Source organism: Hydra vulgaris, chromosome 11, assembly GCF_038396675.1.
Source record: "Hydra vulgaris chromosome 11, alternate assembly HydraT2T_AEP".
Lineage (NCBI taxonomy): Eukaryota > Metazoa > Cnidaria > Hydrozoa > Anthoathecata > Hydridae > Hydra > Hydra vulgaris.
In genome coordinates this window covers 25260001-25285000 of record NC_088930.1, presented here as the reverse complement: position 1 = coordinate 25285000, position 25000 = coordinate 25260001, and the positions used below count along the sequence as shown (strand labels likewise).

Genomic DNA, 25000 nt, shown 5'->3' with positions numbered 1-25000 from the left:
CGAAAAAGAAAATACATATATTCAAAAGACTAATTTTTTAAAATAAATTTTTAAAAAATTAGTCTTTTGAAACTTTTTATTAAAGTTACGCAAAATGACAAAAAGTTTTATTTAAATTTTAAATAAGATAATTAAAATTGAAACAGCAAAACAAATGTTTTACTTAAGTTCTGAATAGTTCATGCATAAAAGTGTTTTCACAATTTTTCATAAAAGTATTTGAATTCTTGTTGGTCATGGTTGACCGGTTGAAAAATAAAAATCAGAGTTTTAAAAAAAAGGGTTAGACTGTAGTCAGGATGTAACTTGGAAAAATCCTAAATTTTATAAAATCATTTGAAGTTTAAAAATGCATTTAAATTATTTTTATTGTTTACGATATGCTACTTTAGTTCGCTTCATTGACAAATATTATATATGACATAAACTCTATTATTTTTTTTGCCTCACTTATTTTTAAGGATTATCTTTTCTGAATATTTCAGTTTGTGAACAGGGCTACATAAACATTTATATATCCTAAAGTATATATTTTTAATTCAAAAGGCATCACCATGATGATGATGATAATGATGATGATGATGATGATGATGATGATCATCATCATCATCATCATCATCATCATCATCATCATCATCATCATCATCATCATCATCATCATCATCATCATCATCATCATCATCATCATCATCATCATCATTATCATCATCATTGATATCATCATCATCAGGCTTTAGCCTTTCTCTTTTATGCTGTTTCTCTCTTATAATCAATCTAGAGCATTTTCTTTCCTTAAATAAAGCTCATTCATACAATATATAAGGCACTCTCTTCAAGTTTTCTTACTTCTAACACTACCATTTTCTCCTGAAGTTGTTACCACTCTGCATGCTGATATCTAAATCACTTTAATCTTCTCTAATAAACGTCTTTTGATAGAATGTTTTATTCTAACCTTTCTAAGATTATGCCTCTTTTTCTTGTCTTGTTAGTCTTACCACTCATCCATCTGACCATCTTCTCTTTCAGCAAATACTACACCATATAAATACTAAAGTTTATATAAATATGTTGAGATATTGTATGTTAGCATCCAAATAAATAGCAAACAAATATTTTTATATCCATATTATGTATGCATAAATGAGAGCAACTTGGAAGCTTTTATTCCTTCTGGAATAAAAGTTTAGAAGCTTTTATTCCTTCTCTTCAATTTTAAGTCAAGTCTCATTTTACTCCACACTTTTAACCATCTTGAGCAGTTGCTTTATTAAACTGTAATCATTTTTAAAAATCTTTTTTACAAGAACATCTCTCTTAAGTACAAATGTCCTTTTATTATTGCAAGAAGCCAATGTAAAAAGGTCCTGTCTGATGTTAAGCTCTGTTATTCTCAGTTTACTAAGTCTTGTATCTTATCTCAGATGTTAGGTTCTAGTAACTTTTGGAAATTCTTCAACAGTGTCATTAACTAAAGTAAGTTTAACATTTAATCTCTTATTCATGGGTCTGATCTTTTTACTTCTTCCCTAAATAGGGTAGAGTTATTTGGAAAAAACTTTTCCTTTAACTTGACTCTTGAATTTAATAGCTTTTTTCTTCCTGTCATACTAGTTAAACAAATTATTTATTGTTAAACATCCAAATCACTCTGGCTTCTAATGCTAAAGTTAATTCTCAATTTAACACTTCTACAGTTGTGTTTCAGACTAGATTTCTATCATAGTCTTAAAAATGTGCTCTCTAGAACTCTCTTCAATTTTTGCTTAACTATTAAAAATACTCATTCTCATTTCAAGTAACTTTAAGGGTATCACAAGGTTTTTTATTTGCTCTTGTATTGTTACTTGTTTATAATAATTTACAATCGTCACTTATTTACAATCTTACAATTATCACTTATTTACAAATTACAATTACACTTATTACAATCTCAATACAAACTTAATACAAGTTACAAATCGTCACTTATTTACAAATTACAATTACACTTATTACAATCTCAATACAAGCTTAATACAAGTTACAAATCGTCACTTATTTACAAATTAAAATTACACTTATTACAATCTTCTAATTACAATACACTTATTTACAATCGTCATGAAAATTTTACATCTAAAGTGGCTCTATTTGCTGATAACTTAACTTTATACTCTTGTCTTGACAAAAAGTCTTCATTTTTTGATTAGTTAGAGCAAGTAGCCGATTTTTAATCTGGCCTTTCTTTTGTAACAGCCCAAGGCTTGCAGTGGATGTGAATTTTATATTAAGGGCTTAAAATCCACAATTTTTGTTAGACAGCAAAACTCAATTATTTACTGCAAAAATATTGCAATATTATTAGCATTCCTATATTGATGAATAACAACCCTATTTCAAACAAAGTCTAAAAAAACATTTAAATGTAATTAGACCTGTTTTATTACCTAAGCTTAAGTCACACTCCCATTTTTGTAAAGTTGCATTTTGTTTTTTTTCTACAAATACTATCATGGTCAATGCTCAAACAAGCTATCACCTCTAATATGATAAACCAAAAATCATTTTTGCTTGGATTCTTACCCAAACATAATAAAACATAATGATATAATAATCACGCCAAAAAACTTGATTTGAAAAGTAAGAGAAGAACAACAAAAAAAAGTTATTAATTTTTGAATGAATTATTTAAAATTTTAAATAAATTGACCTTGTTATGCAATAAATACTATATGTAATAAATATTTTTAGTCTGTATAACAGAACATACAAGTATTGTTTATTAAATGTCATATAGTTATTTCTTGCTTATAAAATGTTATAGTTAACGCTTCTCTGGCGAGTACCCGCAAAGGGTACTCAGGGGAGAAGCAATAAGGAAATACATTTATTCTTTATATTAGTAACTTACTAATAGTAAGCAAGTAAAGTATGAAAATGAAAATTAGTGGCGAATCGATGTAGGTGTTAATTAAATGTTAATAAATGTAACATTATTTCGGTTGATTATTTATATTTTTATTTGGAAAAACATAAAATACTAGGGCGAGGTGTATTATATACTAATCTTTTAAATTTGTGTTCTGAAAAAAATTTAAAAAAAAGGGCCTCTAAACGTAGACAAGGTTTTTGGACCGGTATGCCAAAAAATTTTTTTTCATTTTTAATTTTTTAAATACATTACCTTTTTTAAATTACTGCAATAATATAAATTACTGCAAAATGTGTTAATTGTTATTTAACTCGTTTTTTATTACTACTAGTAATATTAAGTAATTAAATTTAATATTATATTTTCAAAAGCATTTGATATAAACAAATTTCTTTCTTTTCTCGACATTTGTATAAATGAATTAAAGTATGTTAAATTTTTTTAAATAATTCTTAAATTTCTTATTGCGGCTATGCAACTAAAAATGATTTTCTGTTTTATAAAAAACTATTGATTAAATAAAAATATTAAATTAAAAATTTATTCACTTTATTTATTAAAAGTTTATTTTTTTATTAGCGATTTAGTTGTGAGAGCAAAGATTATTTTTCCAAGCACTATTTATTAAAATTATATCGCTGCATATATTATTTATTAAAAAATAATCGCTGTGCTTTAACTTGCGTTATAAAAAAAGTTTAGCTTACGTTTTGTACAAATTTTTAATGCAGCCTCAGAACGCGTTTACTTGGAATTTAATTGTAAGTCAAAAAAAAATGTTTAGGAAGAAAAACCGAGAAAAAATATTGCAATAAAAATTAGCTAATTTTTTTTAAGAATAAATAAAATTTAAATATTGAACAATATTTAGTAATATTTTTAAATAAATTTGACAGTTAAGTTAAACCCAAGCATTAACTTTAATTTTAATAAACATAAATATATTTTTTAAACCAGAATTAAATTATATATTTTTTAAAATTATTTTTAAATTAAATCATATTTTTTTATCAGAATTAAATTATATTATTATGATCTTTGCTTCTTTGATTTTTTTTTGATAGATATAAAACATTACAGTGTAAAACTTAAAAAAACTACTACTAAAACATAATCAATTTTATTTTATCCATGAGCTTTTTTATCTAATTATCAAAAAAACCTGTGAGAATTCTTATACATAACAAACATAAAAAAGTAAAAACTAGTTAAAGGCCTATATTTAAATAAAAAGGGAAAGGCCTATGCGGGAATCACGTATAGGCGTTATACATATCACAATATCCACCGTGCCCACCAATAAAAAGAGTTGTATGGTATTGAATGGTCGCACAGTCGTAATTAGAAAAAAAAAATGAAAATATGACCTTTTGAATTTATTATTAACAAAATACTAGTAAGATTGCTTTTTAAATGTTAGTAATGTTTAGTTAATGTTATAAGAAGCATAATGATGATTAGTTTACTTTAGTTGTTGAATTTTGAACACAAAATAAAAGACTATACCAGAGGAAAATTATGACTCCACAGGAGATTTAAATAAAGTAACAATACCAGATGAGAAATTAAAATATGGAGCAATACCATGCAATCAATTAAAATTACAATAGAAGACAAGAAAATAAATTATGGAAGCAATACCACACAAATAATCAAATTAAAATTTTTGAAAAGTACTAAAAAAAAACATTTTTTTGGAGGATGAAATGGAATAAAAAAAATTAATTTATCTTCTATTTCTCCCATATCATTTTTGTGTAAATATTATTTTTGTGTAAATATTATTTTTGTGTAAATATTATTTACAGAAAATAAAAGATAATAAATAATATTAGTTAATAAATGATATTAGTTATAGAAAATGTTTAAAATTTTGTTTATATCATTTATAATAGAAATAAGTAACCAATAAAAATGTAAGGCTGTAGCTCATGTACATAAATGTATTTTATTTACAAATTTATTTCTATTATGTTACTCTAACTAAACATAATAACTAAACATAAACTAATAATTTAGTTTTTAAACAATTTAACCCTCAAATAATTTTATTTTGTTTTAAAAAATAATTAAAAAGACATAAAACAAACTTTAACACCAAGACTTGCAAAATGTTATCACATTATTACATGAGATAGTTAAAAAGTCATAAAAATAAAACTACTGTGACTAAAAAAAGTCTTCACTTTAGAACACAAAACAGAAAATTTTTAACTTTAAATGTAAAAAATTTTCTACTTTAGAATTAAATAATTTCAGAATTCAGAATTCATGAAAAGCATTGCCACACACATATTTAAGTTTATTATATATTATAGAAAAAGTCGCATTTTTATTTTTTATTTATCAATAATTTTAATCATGTTTCAGGGAAGAGCATATACCTTTGACCATGTCTTTAAACCAAATGCTTCACAAGAACATGTTTATTCAGTGTCGGCTAAACCAATTGTGTCTGGTAAGCTGAGTGTCTGATAATATGACTTTTATATTTAGTAATTCAATTTTTTAAATTTAAGATGAAATTTTAACTGATTTTTTTTTTTTGTAAATTAAAAATAAATTTGATTGTTAACATTAGTTATTAAAAAAAACAAGTTTTTACTAAAAGTTTGTAAGAGAAACGACAATCAAAAAGTAGCATACTTATACTTTATATCATTAAAGTTACAAAACTCTTGTTAATTATATTTTATTGTTTGCATTACCTTTGTTTTTTTAATATTTATTATTCTCCCACATTTTTAATATTTATTAATCTCTCACGTTTTTAATATTTATTAATCTCCTACATTTTTTCCAGTTTTTTTGTTGGAATAAACTAAAGTAATTTTTTCCATAACCAAATAATGCATAGCTTTTACATCCAACAGTAATTTGAGGACACTATTATTTTTTTACTACTATGCTTTCCGTTTATTTTTTTTTGGCAAGAGACACGTTGTATACCATACCCTGTATTTACCAGGTTTTTCTGTGGTAGATAAGAATTATTTTCTTCCTGTATGATTATTGAAAAAAGGTAGGCAAAATCAAACATTTGGCAGAATTAAGTTATAAGAGTTTTTGTTCTACTTTACTACCATTATCTTCTTATCAGCAATACAGCAAGCGCATCTCCAATAGATGAAAAAAATCAATTGTGGGTAATAACTTGAGAGTATCTAAATATTCTCATAATTTAATGTACATATAAAAGTTGTATTTATTAAATAGTACATTTTGTTACTTATTTAATTTAATTGTTTTTTGATGGCAATGTCATTGGCAGTCGTTTTTTTGATGGCAATGTCATTGGCAGTCGTTTTTTTGATGGCAATGTCATTGACAGTCGTTTTTTGATGACAATCTCATTGACAGTCATTTTTTGATGGAAATGTCATTGACAATCGTTTTTTGGTGGCAATGTCATTGACAGGCATTTTTAATGTTATTGTTTTTAATATTAGCTCAATATGTGGGTACTTTTTATGGTTTTACCATCTTTTTTTGATAAAGTTTGAGTTTCTTCAAACTGTAAAGACATATATTTAATACCATACACATTAGTGATCAAATTTCATTATGTTCAGCATACTTCAAAACACTACCTCTGTCATTTAAAAAAGATGAAGAGTAATGCTTTTTTTCACTATGTTTGCTTGTATCGCATACAGGCATGTTCGACTTTTTTGATCGCTTGTGTTGCATACTGACACAGGTCTTATTAAGAATCATTACCCAGCTCATATTTTACATATGAAATACCAATTTGCATATTCATTCAGCAATTTTACATTAAGCAAAAACTTATTTTCGAATATTTAAACTTTTAATATCATTTATGTAACATGTTATTTGTATTTAGAAAATATTAGGTCTTATATAAAAGTTTAACTGCAATTATGAATTTTTTATTAAAGAAACTGATTATTTAATATACATTTTGATATATATATATTAAAAAATCTGAATATTTAATATATATGATTTTGTAAATTAAAAATTTAAATTTAGTTTTGAAATATAAAATAGTAAAATGTAGAATGTAAAATTTAGTGATCATAGACTAAAATCTGTAAAAGCAAATAAAAAGTATTTTTTTATCTTCTAAAAAGGGAGAAGTATTTTGTTAAAGAGAATTCGTTTCATAAATAGATTTAAATTTTTTTTGTTTCTTATTAATTCAATATCGTGTAAATATTAATAAAAATTTTTTTGATGTAGTTTATTTATGAACATAAATCTTTATTAAAAAAAGTTCATTAAACACTTAAACAAATACATAATTTGTGATATACAAACAAAAGATTATGTTGTGTAAAAGATTGTTTTAAATAAATTATAAAGAAATATCTTTCTTAAAAAAAGCGAAATACAATTACTCAATATTTAATGATGTGTTACACTTATTCAGTATTCGTGTTCAAAAATTGTGTTTTTTTAACACATATTTCATCACTTACATCACTTAAGTGATGAAATGTGTTATAAAAACTAAATTTTTGAACACGAATACTGAGTAAATGTAACATTGATGACAATATAAATTAAAATTGTTGAACAGTTTCTAATAAACCAAGAATGGTTTATTAGAAACTGTTCAACAATTTTAATTTGTATTGTTTTTCAATAACTTTTTGTTTGTTATATGCAGGATTTAGCTGAAATTTTATTTGAAACTTTATTTGATTCTTTTTTTTTTTTTTTTTTGTAGAGGCTTTTTATAATATAATTAATTTTTATAATATAATTTAAATATAAACCAGTGTTTTATTAAATAGTTACGTAAACACGTAAAATAATTAAATAATTACGTAAACACGTAAACATAAATTATTAATTTATATAAATTTCACTGCCTCTGTCCACATAGAAAGAAATTGATGAATATTAATGTATATGTATCTAAATAATAAATATTTTATTAATTATATATATTAAAAATACTAATGCATTCATTTTAATAAAATTGAATTAAGAGTTATTAAAAGTTTTAATAGTTTCTATAAGTAGTATGTTTTTAAAGTATTTGAAACTTTTTATTATATATTATAGTCACCATTTTATTTAGTAAAATATGATATGACCAACAGTTTTTATCTAAAGATTGAGATGACCAACAGTTTTTGGCTAAAGAAAGTTGTAGAAAAATAAAAAATAAAACTTTATTTAAAGAAGCCATCTGCCATTTTAAATGATTAAACTTAACATGACATCATATCTATTGTTAAAGATTTTAAGTTAGCCTCAAATAATTTGTTTTTGGTGTTGGATGCACAAACCTTTAATCAATTATCTGTTTAAAGTTTTTTGTCTTGTTTTCATTGAGATAAAATCCTCAATAAAAACAAGACAAGAATAAGCAACCTTTTGCAGCTCTAGGTAAGGTTATGTATTTGTTAATATATGATTTATTTCTATATTTTATTGCTTTATAATTTCAGATGTCCTTGCTGGGTACAATGGAACGATTTTTGCATATGGACAAACTGCCAGTGGCAAAACTCATACAATGGAGGTTGTTAAAAATTAAAAAAAAATTATTACCATTTAATATGCTATTTCATTCAGCTCATTACACAGTGGGCCAGAATTCATTTTTAATGGACAAAATTAATAACTAATTAAGTACTAGGTCTTTATTACTAAATTTGGCATGAGTACTAATATGAGGTTCATATGAAAGTGATAATTTTATATTTGGTTATTATGGATACCTAATTTTGCTTAGCAACAACCTATTTTTGGTAGTTGCTGATGTTTTATGTGCGTTATATACGTTAAAATTAGTTTGTGCATTAATATGAGGTTTGCAATAGTATAAGGTTCTTATGAGGGGGATATTTATCAATTGGTTGCTATGGTTACCTAATTTATGGATACCTAATTTACAAAGCAACAATCTATTTTGATAGTTGCAGATTTTTTATGAGTGCTATATTCACTTAATTTGGCATGAGTACCATTACAAGGTCATACATTATATAAATCATAACTTTTTAAATTTAGTTGCTATGAATGCCTATATTGCTTAACAACCAGATACTTTCATTAGTTACACACAGATAAATGGATTTTTGAATAAATTTTATCAGATTTTAACCGTCCTATTTTAAATAACTATTAAATATTTAGGTAATTAATTTTAGGTAAAGGTGTAGGTCATTAATAATAAAAACAAAAAATGTTGCTATAAAACATTGACAATTTGAAACACATTAACAATTTATAAAATATACATACATGCATTAAAAAAGAAATCATATTTTGGGTGAGTCGACAGTCGGAGCTTGACGCAAGTCACTAACTCCTTCTGTTGAGATTTTGAATTTTGAGAATTTAACCTCCTCATGCTGCTGATTATTGGGTCTGATGAGCACAAAAGTTGGCATAATACATCATTGTTAGTTTTCAAACGACTGCATTTGCATGTGTAGTTTTTATGGAAACATTTGAAATTTTTGTTTTGTGCTTCCTGTGCCTCTTCAGAGAGCATACCAACAAGCAAGACCATTCTCCTCACAACCTTATGTCCGTGTAATAATATTTTGTGTAAACTTTGTGGCATGTAATACCATGGGTAGCAAACAAATGAGCCACTGTACAAACAAATGAGCCACCAAAAAGAGGCAATCAATCATGTAGTTACAAAAGCTAAGTTAGCCACAGCTCAGTATAGAAATAATATTAACAAATAAACTTACCTGAAGGCAGTACTTTTGAAATGCATTTGCATTAATTGGCAGAGCTGATGAAAATGTGTCAAAGATGACATGCCACTTTTTCAGCAGTAGTACATCCAGCTTTAAAATTTCAGCCACAATACTTTAAATTTGGCACACTTAAATAATAAAATAAAACTTTTATCTTATGCCAATTCTATTATTCATTTATAACAGCTTAAAATGACATTAGCATCCATAACTTTGGCTAAGTATTACCTTTTAAATGTTAAAATGTAATGAAATAGCAATCAATAATGTTGTTATGCAAAAGTAATTAAAAAAAAAAGGTATCCATAGCAACCAATGAAAATTATGACTTCCATAAGAAGTGTGAATCTCATTTTAATACACGTATTTAATATAAAACCAAGTTTGTTGGCCTTCTTTGATGTTAAAAAACAGTTTATGACCATTCATTTGCTGCCCTAACCCGTCCCCAGAAAGATGCATTTAATTTGGCACATTTAAGTAATCAAATTAAACTTTTGTGTTATACCTATTCTAATATTCATTTATTATACCTTAAAATGACATTAACATCCATAACTGTGGCTAAGTATTAGCTTTTAAATGTTAAATTGTAATAAAATAGTAATCAATACTGTTGTTATGCAAAAATAATTAAATAAAACTGTGTAACAAGGTAAACAAAATTATAAGAAAATTGTCAACTTTTCACCAAACTATTATAAAGCTGTTCCGGAAAGATGATTAAGAATTATTTAACAACAAATATAATGAAATAACTCAAGAACTTTAATTAAATATATATATATGGAACATTGTATGTGATTTTTAGACAGATTGGACCATGTCAAAATTTTGACTTTTGTCCATAGCTGGCCCACTGTGCATTAGTGTTAAGAAATGTTTTCTAAATGTTTTTTATTCATTTTTCAAAATCTATTTTAAAAGGTGCAGGCACTTATGCTAAATTTTTTTTAGTGATACGCAAGTATTTTCTGTAAACTTATTTATGGTGGTTTTAAAAAAATCTCAGGTGAATCTTTAGTGATTCAGACATCACTGAATTATGTATAAACAATACATTTCATTCATTCATCATCTATAGAAAATCTATTTATTATAAACTTTCTGCTATAATTTTTTTCTAAAATATCATTAATTATATTTAATTAAAAAAGACTAAAAAATATTAAAAAAAAAGGAAATCGTTATTTAAAATTTACTAATTGAAGAGCTTCAATGCAAAAACCAGACTAATCCATATTGAAAATAATTAACATATCTTGATATTTTTAGTTTCTTGATTTATGTTGGCAACATTCTAATGTCACTAACATAACATACATCAATATCATGGTTCACAGAACATAAAAATTAAAAAAAAAACTTCGTTATAAGTTTTTATGAAGAAATAAAATTTGGATTAGTCTGTATTTGCACCAAAATAGGGTATTGTCTGGTTTTGCAGCATTTTTTTAGCATAATTGATAACAATGCTAGTATTACAAAATGAACTATTTAATGACTATTAATACACAGCATTGTTTACTATTGATATCACTGTCTTTAACTTTATTTCACTGCAGTTTACTCTTGACCATGATAACTGCTTATCACTGTTGCACAAGTCAACATTACATCACTATATTAAACTTTTGTTGAACACAAGCCACGTCATTTTCAGTACAGCAGTGTAGTCACTTTCAGGATTATCTGTATCAATAAAAGGTTTACTGTCTATCAGTGTCTTGTAAAAAACTAACTTTATAGCATTTTCCCAGCTTTCACCATGCATCATTTTAACGAGGTTTTTAATGTCTGCAAGTTTCGCAGTAGACAAAGGTTTGACGTTATTTTTGAATGAAATGCTTTTGCTTTCAACAGCAACTGATAATTGTTCATACTTGTTTTATAATTTTTCTCTCCACTTACAGTAATAACAATTTTTCATTTTGACTCATGAATTCTCTTTAGTTCTTGCAGTCCAACACTTTGCAGGTGTAGTGGTATTTGGCTTGCTTGCTGTGTCTTGTGATATTCTTCAAAATAGGTGGTCACATAGTGAAGAAGAATGATCTTGTACTAGAAATATTAACAATGCATCTTTAATCTGGTTTCTGCCACCAACAGTTATTTTGTGCAGCCAATGCTGAACCATACCTAAAAGGATGTTGTTTTTGTTCTGCCCTTCACAACCTTTGCTGAATAATTTGACATGCGACGCTTGCCTAGAACTGCCAAAACTAACAAAGGCCTTACTAAGAAAGTGGTCATTGTACTTGCTATCTCATTTGAACTACATGTATAACAGTAAATTTCAAACCATGTATAACAGTAATTTTTACCTGGTGACATGTCACAGATTACAAAATTGTATAAAGTTAGCTGTCTGGCATATTTTAGAACTGCCAAAATTGACAAAGACCTTACTAAGAAAGTGGTACATCGCACTTGTATTTCATTTGAACCACATGCTGCTTCACTCTCAATTCATGTATAACAGAACTTGTACCTGCTGCAGGTTATATACAATATTGTATGTGTCTTTATTAGAGTTCTTTAGTAAGCCATAAAATGCAGCATGCTTCTGCAAGTGAAATTTCCTTTGCAATTAAACTCAGAAACAAAAAATTTGTAAAACATCTGATACAAGACTTTTTGTTCTTCAGTACAGTTATTATACATTTTCCACAAGTTTTTACAGCTTTTTAATTCTAACGGCAGATATGCAAAAACAATTGCCTTTATTGTAATGACTTTCTCTGCCTTTCAAACTGCTAATAAATGTTTTTACACTGTCCTTTTTTTTAAAAAGATTTGCGAGGTGTTCTGTTGCCACCTTGGCCCTCATTTGGCAGGTCACCACTACCATATGAACGTTAAAGTACTCCCATCAGCCTGTTTTTTTTAATAGGTGCAATTGCATGCAAGAAAGGTGCACAGCATTTTTTTCCAGTTGACATTTTTTCAATGTAATAACCGCAAGCAGTTGGACGCCTTAATTTTTTTGTAGAAGCATTATGCATTCAACTTACCTTTGTAATGTGCACATTAGGGTGATGACTTAGATTTTTTTTCTTAAACATTATTTCCTGAATGCACGAATGAATGAACTTTTGCCTATTAATCACTAAAATGGCATTTATTATTTCATTAAAATATTGACAAAGGTTACGCACAAACCACTTTGAAATGTCATTTATGTAGGCATTTTAGCATTTTATGTAATTGTATTAACATTATATATATATATATATATATATATATATATATATATATATATATATATATATATATATATATATATATTGTATATATATACTGTATATATATATACTATATATAACATAAGTCATAAAACCGACTTATAACCGATGTATAGAATTTTCCAGAACATTGTATAACACTGTGCGCCGTCAGCCAGGACAGTGACGTCACGGTGACGTAATTGTTTGGGAAGCTTCTGTAGAGTTCAAAAATTTTCTTCAGTTGTTTTGCAGTCTGCTATAAACTGGTATATAAGCGAGGTGTTCAAAGTGGGTAGTTGAGTTTTAATTATTTTAATTTGGTGTCAACATTATTATTGCCATATTTTAATTATTGCATATTCTATATAGTTTAAGTATAACGAGATCCTTGTATTATTTGGTAAGTTACATTTAATTCTTTCGTAAATTATAATTGAGCATATAATATTTTATTAGTGTTTGCCTTTTTCATTTTCTATAATCGTTATTTGCTTCTTTTGAAATAAAATATATTAACAATAACAGTTTAATTGAAAACTTAATAACAGTTTCTTAAGTTTGTTATGTAATTAATATTGACATTAAGGCCTTTCCTATTTTAGTTGCTGAGTAGAAGACAACATGTCGTTCAAGAAGAGCACTTCTGACACGGAGAAGAACAAGGAAACCTGGACAAAGAACTTAGTCCAGTGTCAAGCCCCATCAAGAAGAGGCAACGTAGCAATTTATGAAGCACCCTTGAGCGAATGGAGTCGCATGCCCCTAAAAAACCATATCATTGGACGCTTCAAATTTCTTGAATCCACTGCCAAAGAACGGAGAGAAAGGATCGGTTTAATTGCTGTAGAGCTTAAAGACCTATGGACCAAAAAGTTGAACTTCCCGCATGTATCTGATCAAGCCATTTTTGCAAAACTAGCAAAACTTCTTAAAGACTATGAGCGCTGCAGAAAAAAACAAAATTTTGATCCATTGAATAAACTGTTTGACATGACCAAGATTAAAGGCGAATGGTGGTACAAAGAGAATGAGAACCTCTGCAAACTGCAAATTGAGAGCAAAGGTCACGTTGGTTATTTGACTGGCAAACCTGCTAGTGCCAATACCATCTACCCATCCAAGCGAAAGAGGGCAATCAACGCAACTGTGTCCACACTTACCAGCTTAGCGCTACCTGATTGTTCAGAAAGTAGCACGGACTCATCTGATGATGACAATGCAGCATCAATGAGCAAAAGGAAGCATAACCCAACAGACATTGCAAGTCGTCTTGTTACATACTCTTAGCTGTTGTCCCATGGAGCAGCAGTGGTGTGCTGCCAGCTTTCTGGTGAGGGCATTGAAATCCCAACCCCATGTCAATCAGCAATTCACAAGGCTATCTACACAAGAGCAGCTCAGGTGAAGAAACACTTGGTGAAAATGCTTCATCTGGAGAAGTGAAGCATACACTTTGACGGCAAACACATTGAGGGCTTTGAATATCAGGCCGTGGTCCTCAAGAATGAATCTAAAGAAATTAAGTTGACTGCGCTAAAATTGAAAGGTGGGATAGCTCAAACAATCGCAGAAGGACTCCAGGATGTGTTAGAAGAGTTCAACCTGTGGGGATCAGTTGTGATGATTGTTGCCAACACAACAAACGTGAATACCGGCAAGAAGACAGGTGTTGTTGTTCGGCTGCAGCAAATGTTCAAAGAGAAAGGTCACTCCAAACCCAAGTTCATCAGTTGCCAGCACCATGTGCTAGGCTGCGTTCTTCACGTTGTCATGAACGATGAGCTCCATGGGTCGACTAAATCATAAAACATCGAGTATTTCTTTGTGCAGGATTTTATGAGCAATTACGATAAATTTAAAGCAGCCTTCAGCAACGGTAAAACTGAGATTAAGGAAACAGGCGGCTGGAGAGATGACATGAAGTTTCTCTACCACCTCACTCGTGTCCTCTGTCACTTAACTGAGAGGAATGAGATCTTCGTGAATTTTAAACAGATCCCAAACATCAGCAATGCACGCTGGAACTCTTGTGTCATTCTAGCCCTTCTTGCATTTATTCTGATGCCAGAAACCCGGATCAGGTCGTGTAAAATCTCTTCATTCATTTCTTACTCATGGGCTGACCATTGGTTCAGCAGTCAATTGTTCCGCATTGAAGATTTTAAAGAACTATCTGAAGCTCTGAATGACTACCCAAAACAGTGACTTCAAAAATTTTGCCAAAAAGCTAATAATATTCTTAAAATTATTTTGTGCATGAGGTTTTTTTATCAAGTCCCCTTGAATGTAATATTTTATTTAATCTTAAATGAAAGCTCATTAAATTACGATACAGGAAAACAAGATTGTATAAAAGTCATCACCCTAGTGCACATGCTTAATCAGTACAGTGCCTTGATCAGTCATGACAGCTGTCTTAAAAAGGCAACTTTGAAACTGCTGCACATCTTCTGGTGTATGTAACATTTGTATGCTAAACCTTGTTTGTGTTTGCAGGTAGCCCCCCCCCAGTCTACATTTTTTAGAGTCCACTGTGTATCTGTAACAAAACATACAAATGACATTGAGAGATGTTATTGAAAGAGGGGCGGAAAGCAAGAGTGTGGAGGTAGGTAGAGAAAGGGTATTTTGGAAGACTTAATGAAGTAATGAGTAAGAGATTATGAGGTGCTCAAAACAGATAAGTGTGGAGGGAGTGGATGCCATGGATGTACTGACACGTAGAGTCCATTTTTTATATCACATTCAAAGGTCACACTTAGAATTAGAACTAAAATCAACAACAACAACAACAAAAAAAAATTACTTTTATCTTTGCAATTGATTGCTTTGTTTTAATAATCTTCCGTTTTCTAAACCACTACTAGGTTCTCTAACAAACTCTAAATCGTCTACATCTTCATAATTAATTTGTATTATAATAGGTATAAACTATTAATTACTAATTTGCAACAATTTAAATATTAAAACAATGCAAAATGCAGTTAGTAATCGTTTTTTTTTTAATTTTAAGTTTCGGTAAACATCACATGGTTTTTTTGATAAATTTGATTGGTTTTTGGGTTTGTCTGATTTTGCAAAAAATGATAAACTGCATAGATAAATAGCATAGATAGGTAATATTACAAAAATAATTTCTCTATTCTCAAAAGTCAATTAAGGGTTAAATTATTTTTTTTAATGTAAAAAAAACAAAAAAGTTAAAAGTATCCTCAAACCTTCTAAAATTTCAATTAATGTTATATGCAACAGGTATTTGTCTGAATTTACTGTTTTCTATTATTCTTCTCAAGATAACTTTTTATTAAATACGGCTTGGCCAGTTCTGAAAACTTGATTTTTACTCAATTTTTCTCACATCAATTAATTTAAAGCTTAGATTGAGCAGTAAATGATTAAAGACTAGTTAATACAGACATAAAGCATCTACTTTATTGGTCTTTAGTTAAAGGTTATAAAAGTGGTTTTATCTATTTTTAAAAGTGGTTTTATCAATTTTTAAAAGTGGTTTTATCAAGCTTGATGTCTATTGTAAAGGTGCTTTGTTTTCATTGAAAACTGTATTGGAGATAGGAAACTGTATTGGATTTCCTGAATTAAAAAGCTAGTTTCATCTTTCTTTTTTTATAGTTTTTAATTTCTGAATTTTGTTTTTTTTTTATCTACTTTTTACCTCTTTTGGTATTGCCAAATAGAGTAGGTCATCCTCAACAAAAGATGTTTTTCTTTGTTTTTACCCAGTGCTAGAGTAACTGGGTCCAACTTATCTGATCTGTTGACACATTATAAGTATAAAAAATTGAAGAAAAACATTATGCTTCATTTTTATCTAATGACAGAAGAAGAGTAAGCTGAACAAAACGACAATTAGGTGACTCTAGAGCAAACTTTAAGTGCCAAATATAAAGCATGCAATTGGATTTCCAGTGAATTCCATAAAATTGATTTACCTGTAAAATTATGTTGGCAAATTTCGGTAAATAATGACTTTTTCTGTACTGTGCTATAAATTAAACAATTCATTTAAAATCCCCAATTATAAAATTAATTTTCTTTACTTTGCTAACTTAGTGAATAATATTTTGCTGTAAAAAAAAAGCTAAGATTTTCAGCCACATATATATTAATTATTTTTCTTATTGTTTAAAATTTGGTTATGATTTCTTTATCACCATTAGAAACACACATATCATTCCTAATGTTATGTTTATTGTTTTCCTCTATGAAAATTAGAACTCTTCCGTCTACTTTATTTGTTTGTCTCTTTAACAAAAATATTAAAAACGAAGATGGTGAATAGAATTATTATGCTCAAAAATGTTTTACAGTATTTTAAATGGTTTGAAATAGCATGATTAATAAATTAAGAATTTAATTAAAAATTTAATTATTAGTTTTCTATCAGTTAAACTGTTGTTTGTTTCGTTTTGAAACTGGTTTTGTAGGTTAAGTTTTATCTGAACATTGTAAGAAAGGCAGTACTACTTTTATGTGATATATTAATTGTGACATTTATTAATCAATAACCAAAAGCGAATCAATTTGATTTGCTTTTGGTCAAAATGTCAGATGTTTGGAAACACTTCACCTTAATCAAAGGAAAAAACATTGACTTGCAAAATATGTAGAAATATCAGTAAATATTCAAGTTCCATATCTGAAATGTGGTATCCCCTAGACAAAAAACATGGAATCAAAAAAAAAAAAAAACGCTGCAGCAGAATCAAAAATGTATGAGATTTCAACTTTTTTTCTAATGTAACCAATTGTAAAAGTTATTTCAAGACAAATGGCACCGGATTTAGTAATTAAATGGATTTAGTTTCTATGCCGTTTACAGTTCTTTCATTTGATCTGCAATGTGTGAAAATAGCTTTGATTTTCTAAAAAATCACTAGCTAGAAACCCAGTCAGTTAAAAAGTTTGCAACTGGCATAAGAAATGACATTGATGAGATATTGTTAGTGACGATTGGGAAATGCTTTTCAATTACACTTCTTTGAAAAATCAAGGATAAATATTCATCAAAATTAATATTCATCAAAATTAATATTCATCAAAATTAATATTCATCAAAAACATATATACTCAAATCTGGGCTTGACTCAAATTTCTAGATCTCTGCCGGGTGAATAAGCTGCAGCAGTTGCACAAAAAAAGTGGCCAAATTTGGATTGAACATTGGCGACCTCATTGTCTGCTCAGTTATGGATGGAGCTTCCATGATAGTTAAGTATGGAAAACTGGTTCCAACTAAGCATCAAACATATTATACCCATGGAAGCGGGTGCAATTTGCATTTGGCAGTTCAAGAAAATAAGTACAATAAACCATCCCAAATAACTGATGACAGTTTATTGTAAGTAACAAGCAACGAAGGTGAGGTTAGCAGTGACAAATCTGAATCAGATACTGAAATTTGTTTTCTTAATGCTACCATGGATGAAAGCATTCCCATTCCAAAAGTGAAATTACATTTGCAATCTGTCATCACAAAAGTCAGAAAAATTGTCAAGTTTTTGAAGTCAAAAATGACATACTCTGGCAAGATCTTCTTATTGCTAAGGGAATTTTCAAGTTTCTTGTGAACAGGCTGAAGCAATGAGGTTCAACTGAACAGTGAACAGGCTGAAACAATGAGGTTCAACTCTTTGCATTGCAATCAAAAGTAAAAATTTGAAACGTTTTGAAGAAATGCCAATCAGAAATACCAAGACAGAGCAATCTTTAAGCTTGTACAGAAATCTTTATAATGTTTACCTGAAATTGAAGAACATGAAGTTTTGAAAATGCCTTTGAAATCTGTACTTCAAAAGACTGCCAAATAGTTTCTGTCTAGACTTTTCCCAACATATCTGCATAACTTTGAATTTATTGAAGGAGTATATGGCTCAAAAAATCTTGATAAAAATCCACTTTCACTTTAAGATGAATTCGAAGAAGCAATTCAGCATTCAGCCAAAAAACAATGCCACAATCCAAACAACAAGTTCAAAATCATTTCAAAAGAAATGTTGGTCTATGAAGCTACTGGAAAGTGAACTGCCAGTCTTAATTTTTTGTTCAAACAACTGGAGACTATTCCTCCAACAAGTATTGAGTCTGAGCAAGCCTTTTTGCTGCAGGATTATTTGTGACACTTTGATACACTTTGTTTCTCCCAAAGCTTGTTTTTTATCAATATAACAATTATCAATACAGATATTAGAACTGAATTTTATGAAAACATTATTTTGAAGCAAAATAAAATCTCTCTAGAGTTTCTATTATTTTTTCATTTTTAACCGATTTTATCAATATTTACTGGTAAATTATGCTTTTTTTTCAATTTAAAAAATTTAAAAGTTGGTAAAAGCGTAACCCTTGTAGCCATCAAAGCTACAATATTAAGACAATTATATATATTTGTCTGCACAACAACCATTGGTTAACCTTGAAGACAGGTTGTTTAAAAAAAAATTAAAAATGCACAAGGGCCCTGCTTAAATGAATAGTATGAATAGTTTAATATGCCAAGAACATCAGCAAACATATTACAAATAGTACTCATGTAGTCTATTTGAATAATACAGTTTTTAAATATTTGAAATGCTAAAGATATTTTTCTTGTAATGTTTAGCACAAAAGTGCAGAATAGAATAAAAGCTTTACTTTGACAACATCGGATGCAATATCTTACACAAATAAGAAATTAGATTTTTACTTGAAACCAGTTGAGATTATTTTTTGTTATGCTTTTTGATTTTTCTATTGATCTTTTAGAGGTTTAGATTTGAAAATTAAGACAGGACGCCATTTTAGCATATTTTATACTTTATACTAAGTATTAGGTGATTGGGGCCTTGGCCTCTGCTAAATATGCTTTTTACAAGTCCAGCTCCAGCTTTGGAAAAATTATAAAATTTAGCAGGGGTTGATAGCTGGGACTAGGAAAAAATTTATGATACATATATTATAATTTTATGGATATATTTACTGTTTATTAAATACTGGCACATGGATATATACAGGTATAAACATATATGTTTGCTATTTATTTATATGTTGGCACACAATATCCTTACATACATATCCAAACTTTAAAAGGGGAGAATAACTGAAATTAGAACACCGAAGGATTAAATAATTTTTACCCAAAGATGGTTAACCTATAAAAATATTTATGATTTAAATAATACAAACAGACAACTCTTCTATACTTATACCCATAGTTTGCCTTAATTAATTGCACTGTTACTGGAAATAAATTCAGTTTTACAAGCAAACATTTTTCCAATCAAGGCAATTGGTTTCCTAAATTGGAATACTTGGAATCCTCAATCGGAACAACTTGCTTCTTTTTAAAATACTTAGTAAAATCAGCAGAAATCAATATAAATATATATATGTATATATATATATATATATATATATATATATATATATATATATATATATATATATATATATATGTATATATATATATATATATACATATATATATATATATAAATATATATATATATATATAATATATATATATATATATTTATATATATATATATATGTATATATATATATATATATGTATATATATATATATATATATATATATATATATATATATATATATATATATATATATATATATATATATATATATATATATATATATATATGAGTATATATAATATAACATGAATTTCAAGTAGAAATAGTTTAGGAGGTATCAACATGTCCACATTTATGCAGTCCTGGTTGCAAACCCGAACCTGGCCCCAACTATATTTTACCAAACCCTGTCAACCCTGTCAACCCTGTCAAATTTCAACACCTGTTGTTTGCTAAAACTAAGGGCCTGCAGCTATTATTAATTTTAAGGAAATTTGGTTTGATGTGGTACAAAATGATATTATCATTTTACACCATTTTGATATGCAGGTGCTTACCCTATACAGCTATTGGCTATTTTGGCTTTTAAAAAATAAATTTGCATAAATTGCATGGCCTGGAGATAACTATGTAATCTACATTTGTTTTTTTGCTTCTTATATTTATTTTCTGATATAAATTATTTTAGGGTGTTATTGGAGACCCTGTATGGCAAGGAATTATTCCTCGCATTGTTCAAGACATTTTTAATTATATATACACCATGGATGAAAACTTAGAATTTCATATAAAAGTATGTCAAAAGATTTTTATTTAATATAAGATTTTAGTTTTATATATATATAAGAGAAAAGATTTTTGTAATATATAAATAAAGAAAAAAGATTTTTGTTTCATATATAAAGAAAAAGCCTCATATTATTGATTTTAAGGATGTTACATATACCTGCAGTAATATTAGTGAACATAATACAAATAGTTTTTATTTTATATCAATTTTTTTTTCCTACTTTTTGATTTATTAATATAGCTTCATTGTTTACATTTATAATATATTTGTTTTATGGGTCCACTTACAGTTAATATGTGTAAGTGTAAAGTTAAAATTTAATTTCTTTGATAAGTATCGATAAAGTGTTAAAAATTGTTTTAATATAAACAAAAACAAACTTATTTTGTTGTCTTTAGCTCTAAAATTGAGCTTATATTATAGAGCTAATCATTGAAATAACGTTTAAAATTATTCAAGTTATGTAGCTAAACTAAGAATGTACTTATATAGTTAAACTCGCTTATATTTAAGTTATTAACTTATATTCAAGTGATATCTGAGCTTGGAGTAAAAACCAATTTTAACAATGCATCCTGATAGGGTGGAAAAGTTTTTTCAAAAACCACTTTACCCTATCAAAAATATTTTACAATTGTATATAAAAAATTTCTTCTTTTGTTTTATCTTACTGGTGATTAACTTATTTTATATATATATATATCAGGTCTAGTTACGAGATTTCGCTGCGTAGCAAAAACGCGTAACGGATTTTTAAGTAACTCAACTTCAAATATATTTTGCATCGTTAGAAGTTATATTGCGTCACTCGCGTCTTTTCAAGTACCGCATTGTAATTAAAGTTATTTTATTAACGCGTTAAAAGTCATACAAACAGTTTGTTTTTTTCTCACTATAACAAAAGTTACAAATAAAATCTAACTTATTTAAAAAATCATTTTTATTATTTTTTTCAAATATGAACTAAATTTTATTTTGAAAAAAATATTTTTCATGAAACGTCAAATAATGTTTGTTTATTTTCTTATGATTTTACAGTTGATTTTTGGTTATTTTATTAACTGTTAATAAATTTTTGCTTATTTAATATGTGAACTCATTTTAATGTTTTTAAACAAGAAAGAGTTTTTTTGTTGTTGTTTATCAGTTACCGATAACATATTCGTGATCATAATTTATTTTCATAAATTAAACGAACGTCATTAAAACTTTACGTTAATGAATTAACAATAAACAAAATATCTTATTAATAAAATATTTCATCAAAATAAATCGTGCATTTTTTAAACTATTATGACTAAAAATAAATTTTATATTTAAAAGAAATTTATATATTTAATTTCTTAAGATAAAACTTAAAACACTTAATTTTTTTTAACTAATTTTTAACAACAAAAAAATTATTTAACAAACTTTCTTTAACAAAAAATCTATTAGTTTACAATTGCGGTTAGATGCTTTTACTTACGACTTTATTTCTTCAGAATAAACGTCACGTAAGCGCGTAGGCAAATCGCCTTTTCGCAAGCAAAATGCGAGCTGCGTAACGCTTCTTAACAAGGCCTGATATATATATATATATATATATATATATATATATATATATATATATATATATATATATATATATATATATATATATATATATATATATATATATATTATATGTATATATTTATATATATATATATTTATATTATATATTATATATATATATATATATTATTTATATTATTTATATATATATATTATATATATATATATATATATATATATTATTTATATTATTTATATATATATATTATATATATATATATATATATATATATATATATATATATATATATATATATTTTATATATATATATATATATTTTATATATATATATATATATATATATATAATATATATATATATATATATATATTATTTTGCTTGGTCATCTTTAACTTTTATCATAAAATGCAAACTTAATGTGTTTTTAGAAAAAAAATTAATTTAGAAAAATGAAAAAAATTTAAAAACTTAAAAAAAAATTTTTTAATTGATAGGTTGCCTGCCCGCACTAAAACCCTCAGTCAATGTAGCAGCACTCTATGCATGTTCTACTAGGTTGTTTCATTCTCGGTAATTTTTTGAAAATGTTACTTGCATAACAGGGTAAATAATGGGCAAAAAACATGTCTGCAAATTTTTCAAAATTTTAGGATTTTAAAATTCTAATTAAAATTTTAAATTTTAAATTCTAATGAAAATAATAATAATAATAATAATAATAATTTTGCGCACACTCACGGAAATTGCCAATAATCTTGATTCTCTTTTGGCGCAATCGTTTGTTACTTCTAATTGTTTAACAAAATCCCAAGGTGTCTGCCATTATTAATTGATAAAATCATAACTGTCCATATCTGAATCCTCTTCTTGATACCAGTTCATTGCAACAAAAAACTTGAAGTCATTAACTGGAGATAATATGGAAATCCGCAAGCCAAGAAATTGCATCGAATAAAAAAAGACTGCAAAGAATCATAGTTTGCCTATCATTGGACATAATAATTTTATCAGATAAGAGTTCCATTTTTTAAATATATACAGAATGTGACATAAATCTTGTATTGTGAATAGCTTCTTGATTTTTTAAATATTTTGAAACATCTAGATTGATCTGTTACTCTTTTTATCTTCAGAAAATAATCTTTTCATTCAGATCTTCGTGATATCAACAACTATTTATATGCATTTACTGCTAAAATGTCTCAGAATTGTTCAACTTCATTACAAAATCTGAATATTTTTTTCTTTAAAAGCTTTAACATTTTGTCTTGACTGCTAAATTTTCTTTATTTTCACCTTTTTTTTTTAATAAGATTGCAAATTATTTGAATTAGGAAAACAAGATGAAGGAAACAAATTCTAAAGAACTGATGTTTGAGGAAAAAAACTAGAAAAATAAGAATTTTTGGAATATTTAGGAACAGTCACAGTAAAAGGGAGACTTAATTAAATGACAAGTAACACGATAAAGAACTTTAGTAGATGGCACAAGTGGTGCTAGCTTTTTATAGCAGTGCCCATTACAATATTTATAGAAAAGTAAAAGAAAAGCAACATTACTATGATGTAATAATGGTAGAAGATTGCACAGTGGTCCAGGACCATACCATAAATACAAAAAAATATTTTTTTTTTATAATAAAAATAATTAAAAAATGAAATTATATATGTATTGTGAAAACCAGATTTAAATTTTTAAGATCTATAGTTAAAAAAAATTGTCTAAGGGGATTTGAAGTCCAAAAATTAAAGAAAATTAAATTTTTTTTAAGCAAAAATTGGTCAACCAACTTTAATACTCTATACAACTTTAATACTCTAGCAATACATTAATACAACTTTAATACTCTAGCTGCTGTCGCAGATATACCAATTTTTTTAACATTCTTATAAAATTTGGAAAATCAATATAAAGTAGTTTAAAATATATAATTTTATAAAAAAGACACAATGTTAATGTTTGCATGTTTAACACTTTTTTATTATAAATTGTTTGAAAATAAAACTATGAAAATTTTTGACCAGGTTTGCCCACCTTGAAATTTTTTGTGTTTGAAAAAAATGTTGTTTAAAGAAATTTTTGAAAAAGTTTTGGCTGCATTTGTTTGCTTTTGTACCTATTGGGTCAATCTAAACATGGCATACCAAAACTAAAATGCTGCTCCTCCTTTCACTCTCAATGTTTTTTAAAGAGTTTCAACGTTCATAATGAGAGGCGGAATATTCTGGTATAAAAGCGGATAAAACGAAACATTAACAAAACAATCGAATAAACAAAATAATCAAAACAAATAATATTCAATAGTTATTTAGTGGTGAAACCGATTTTAAATATGAGGAACAAAGACATTTGTGATTACTTAATTAAAGGAAAATTTGAGAGTTAATAGAAAATTAAATTAGTAAGGAAACAAAAACCGAAATTTGTATATTGATTTCTCAATG

At 27.0% G+C, this 25000-nt stretch overlaps 1 protein-coding gene across 1 annotated transcript in view; it reads left to right on the top strand.

Annotated features, from left to right (window-relative positions):
• Positions 1-25000, top strand: part of LOC101236679 (kinesin heavy chain) — a 59211-nt gene that overhangs the window by 550 nt on the left and 33661 nt on the right. Inside the window, exons 2-4 of the mRNA XM_065810569.1 lie at positions 5285-5372; positions 8341-8414; positions 20896-21000. Of these exons, the coding sequence (XP_065666641.1) occupies positions 5285-5372; positions 8341-8414; positions 20896-21000 (267 nt within the window). The remainder of the gene's footprint in view (positions 1-5284; positions 5373-8340; positions 8415-20895; positions 21001-25000) is intronic.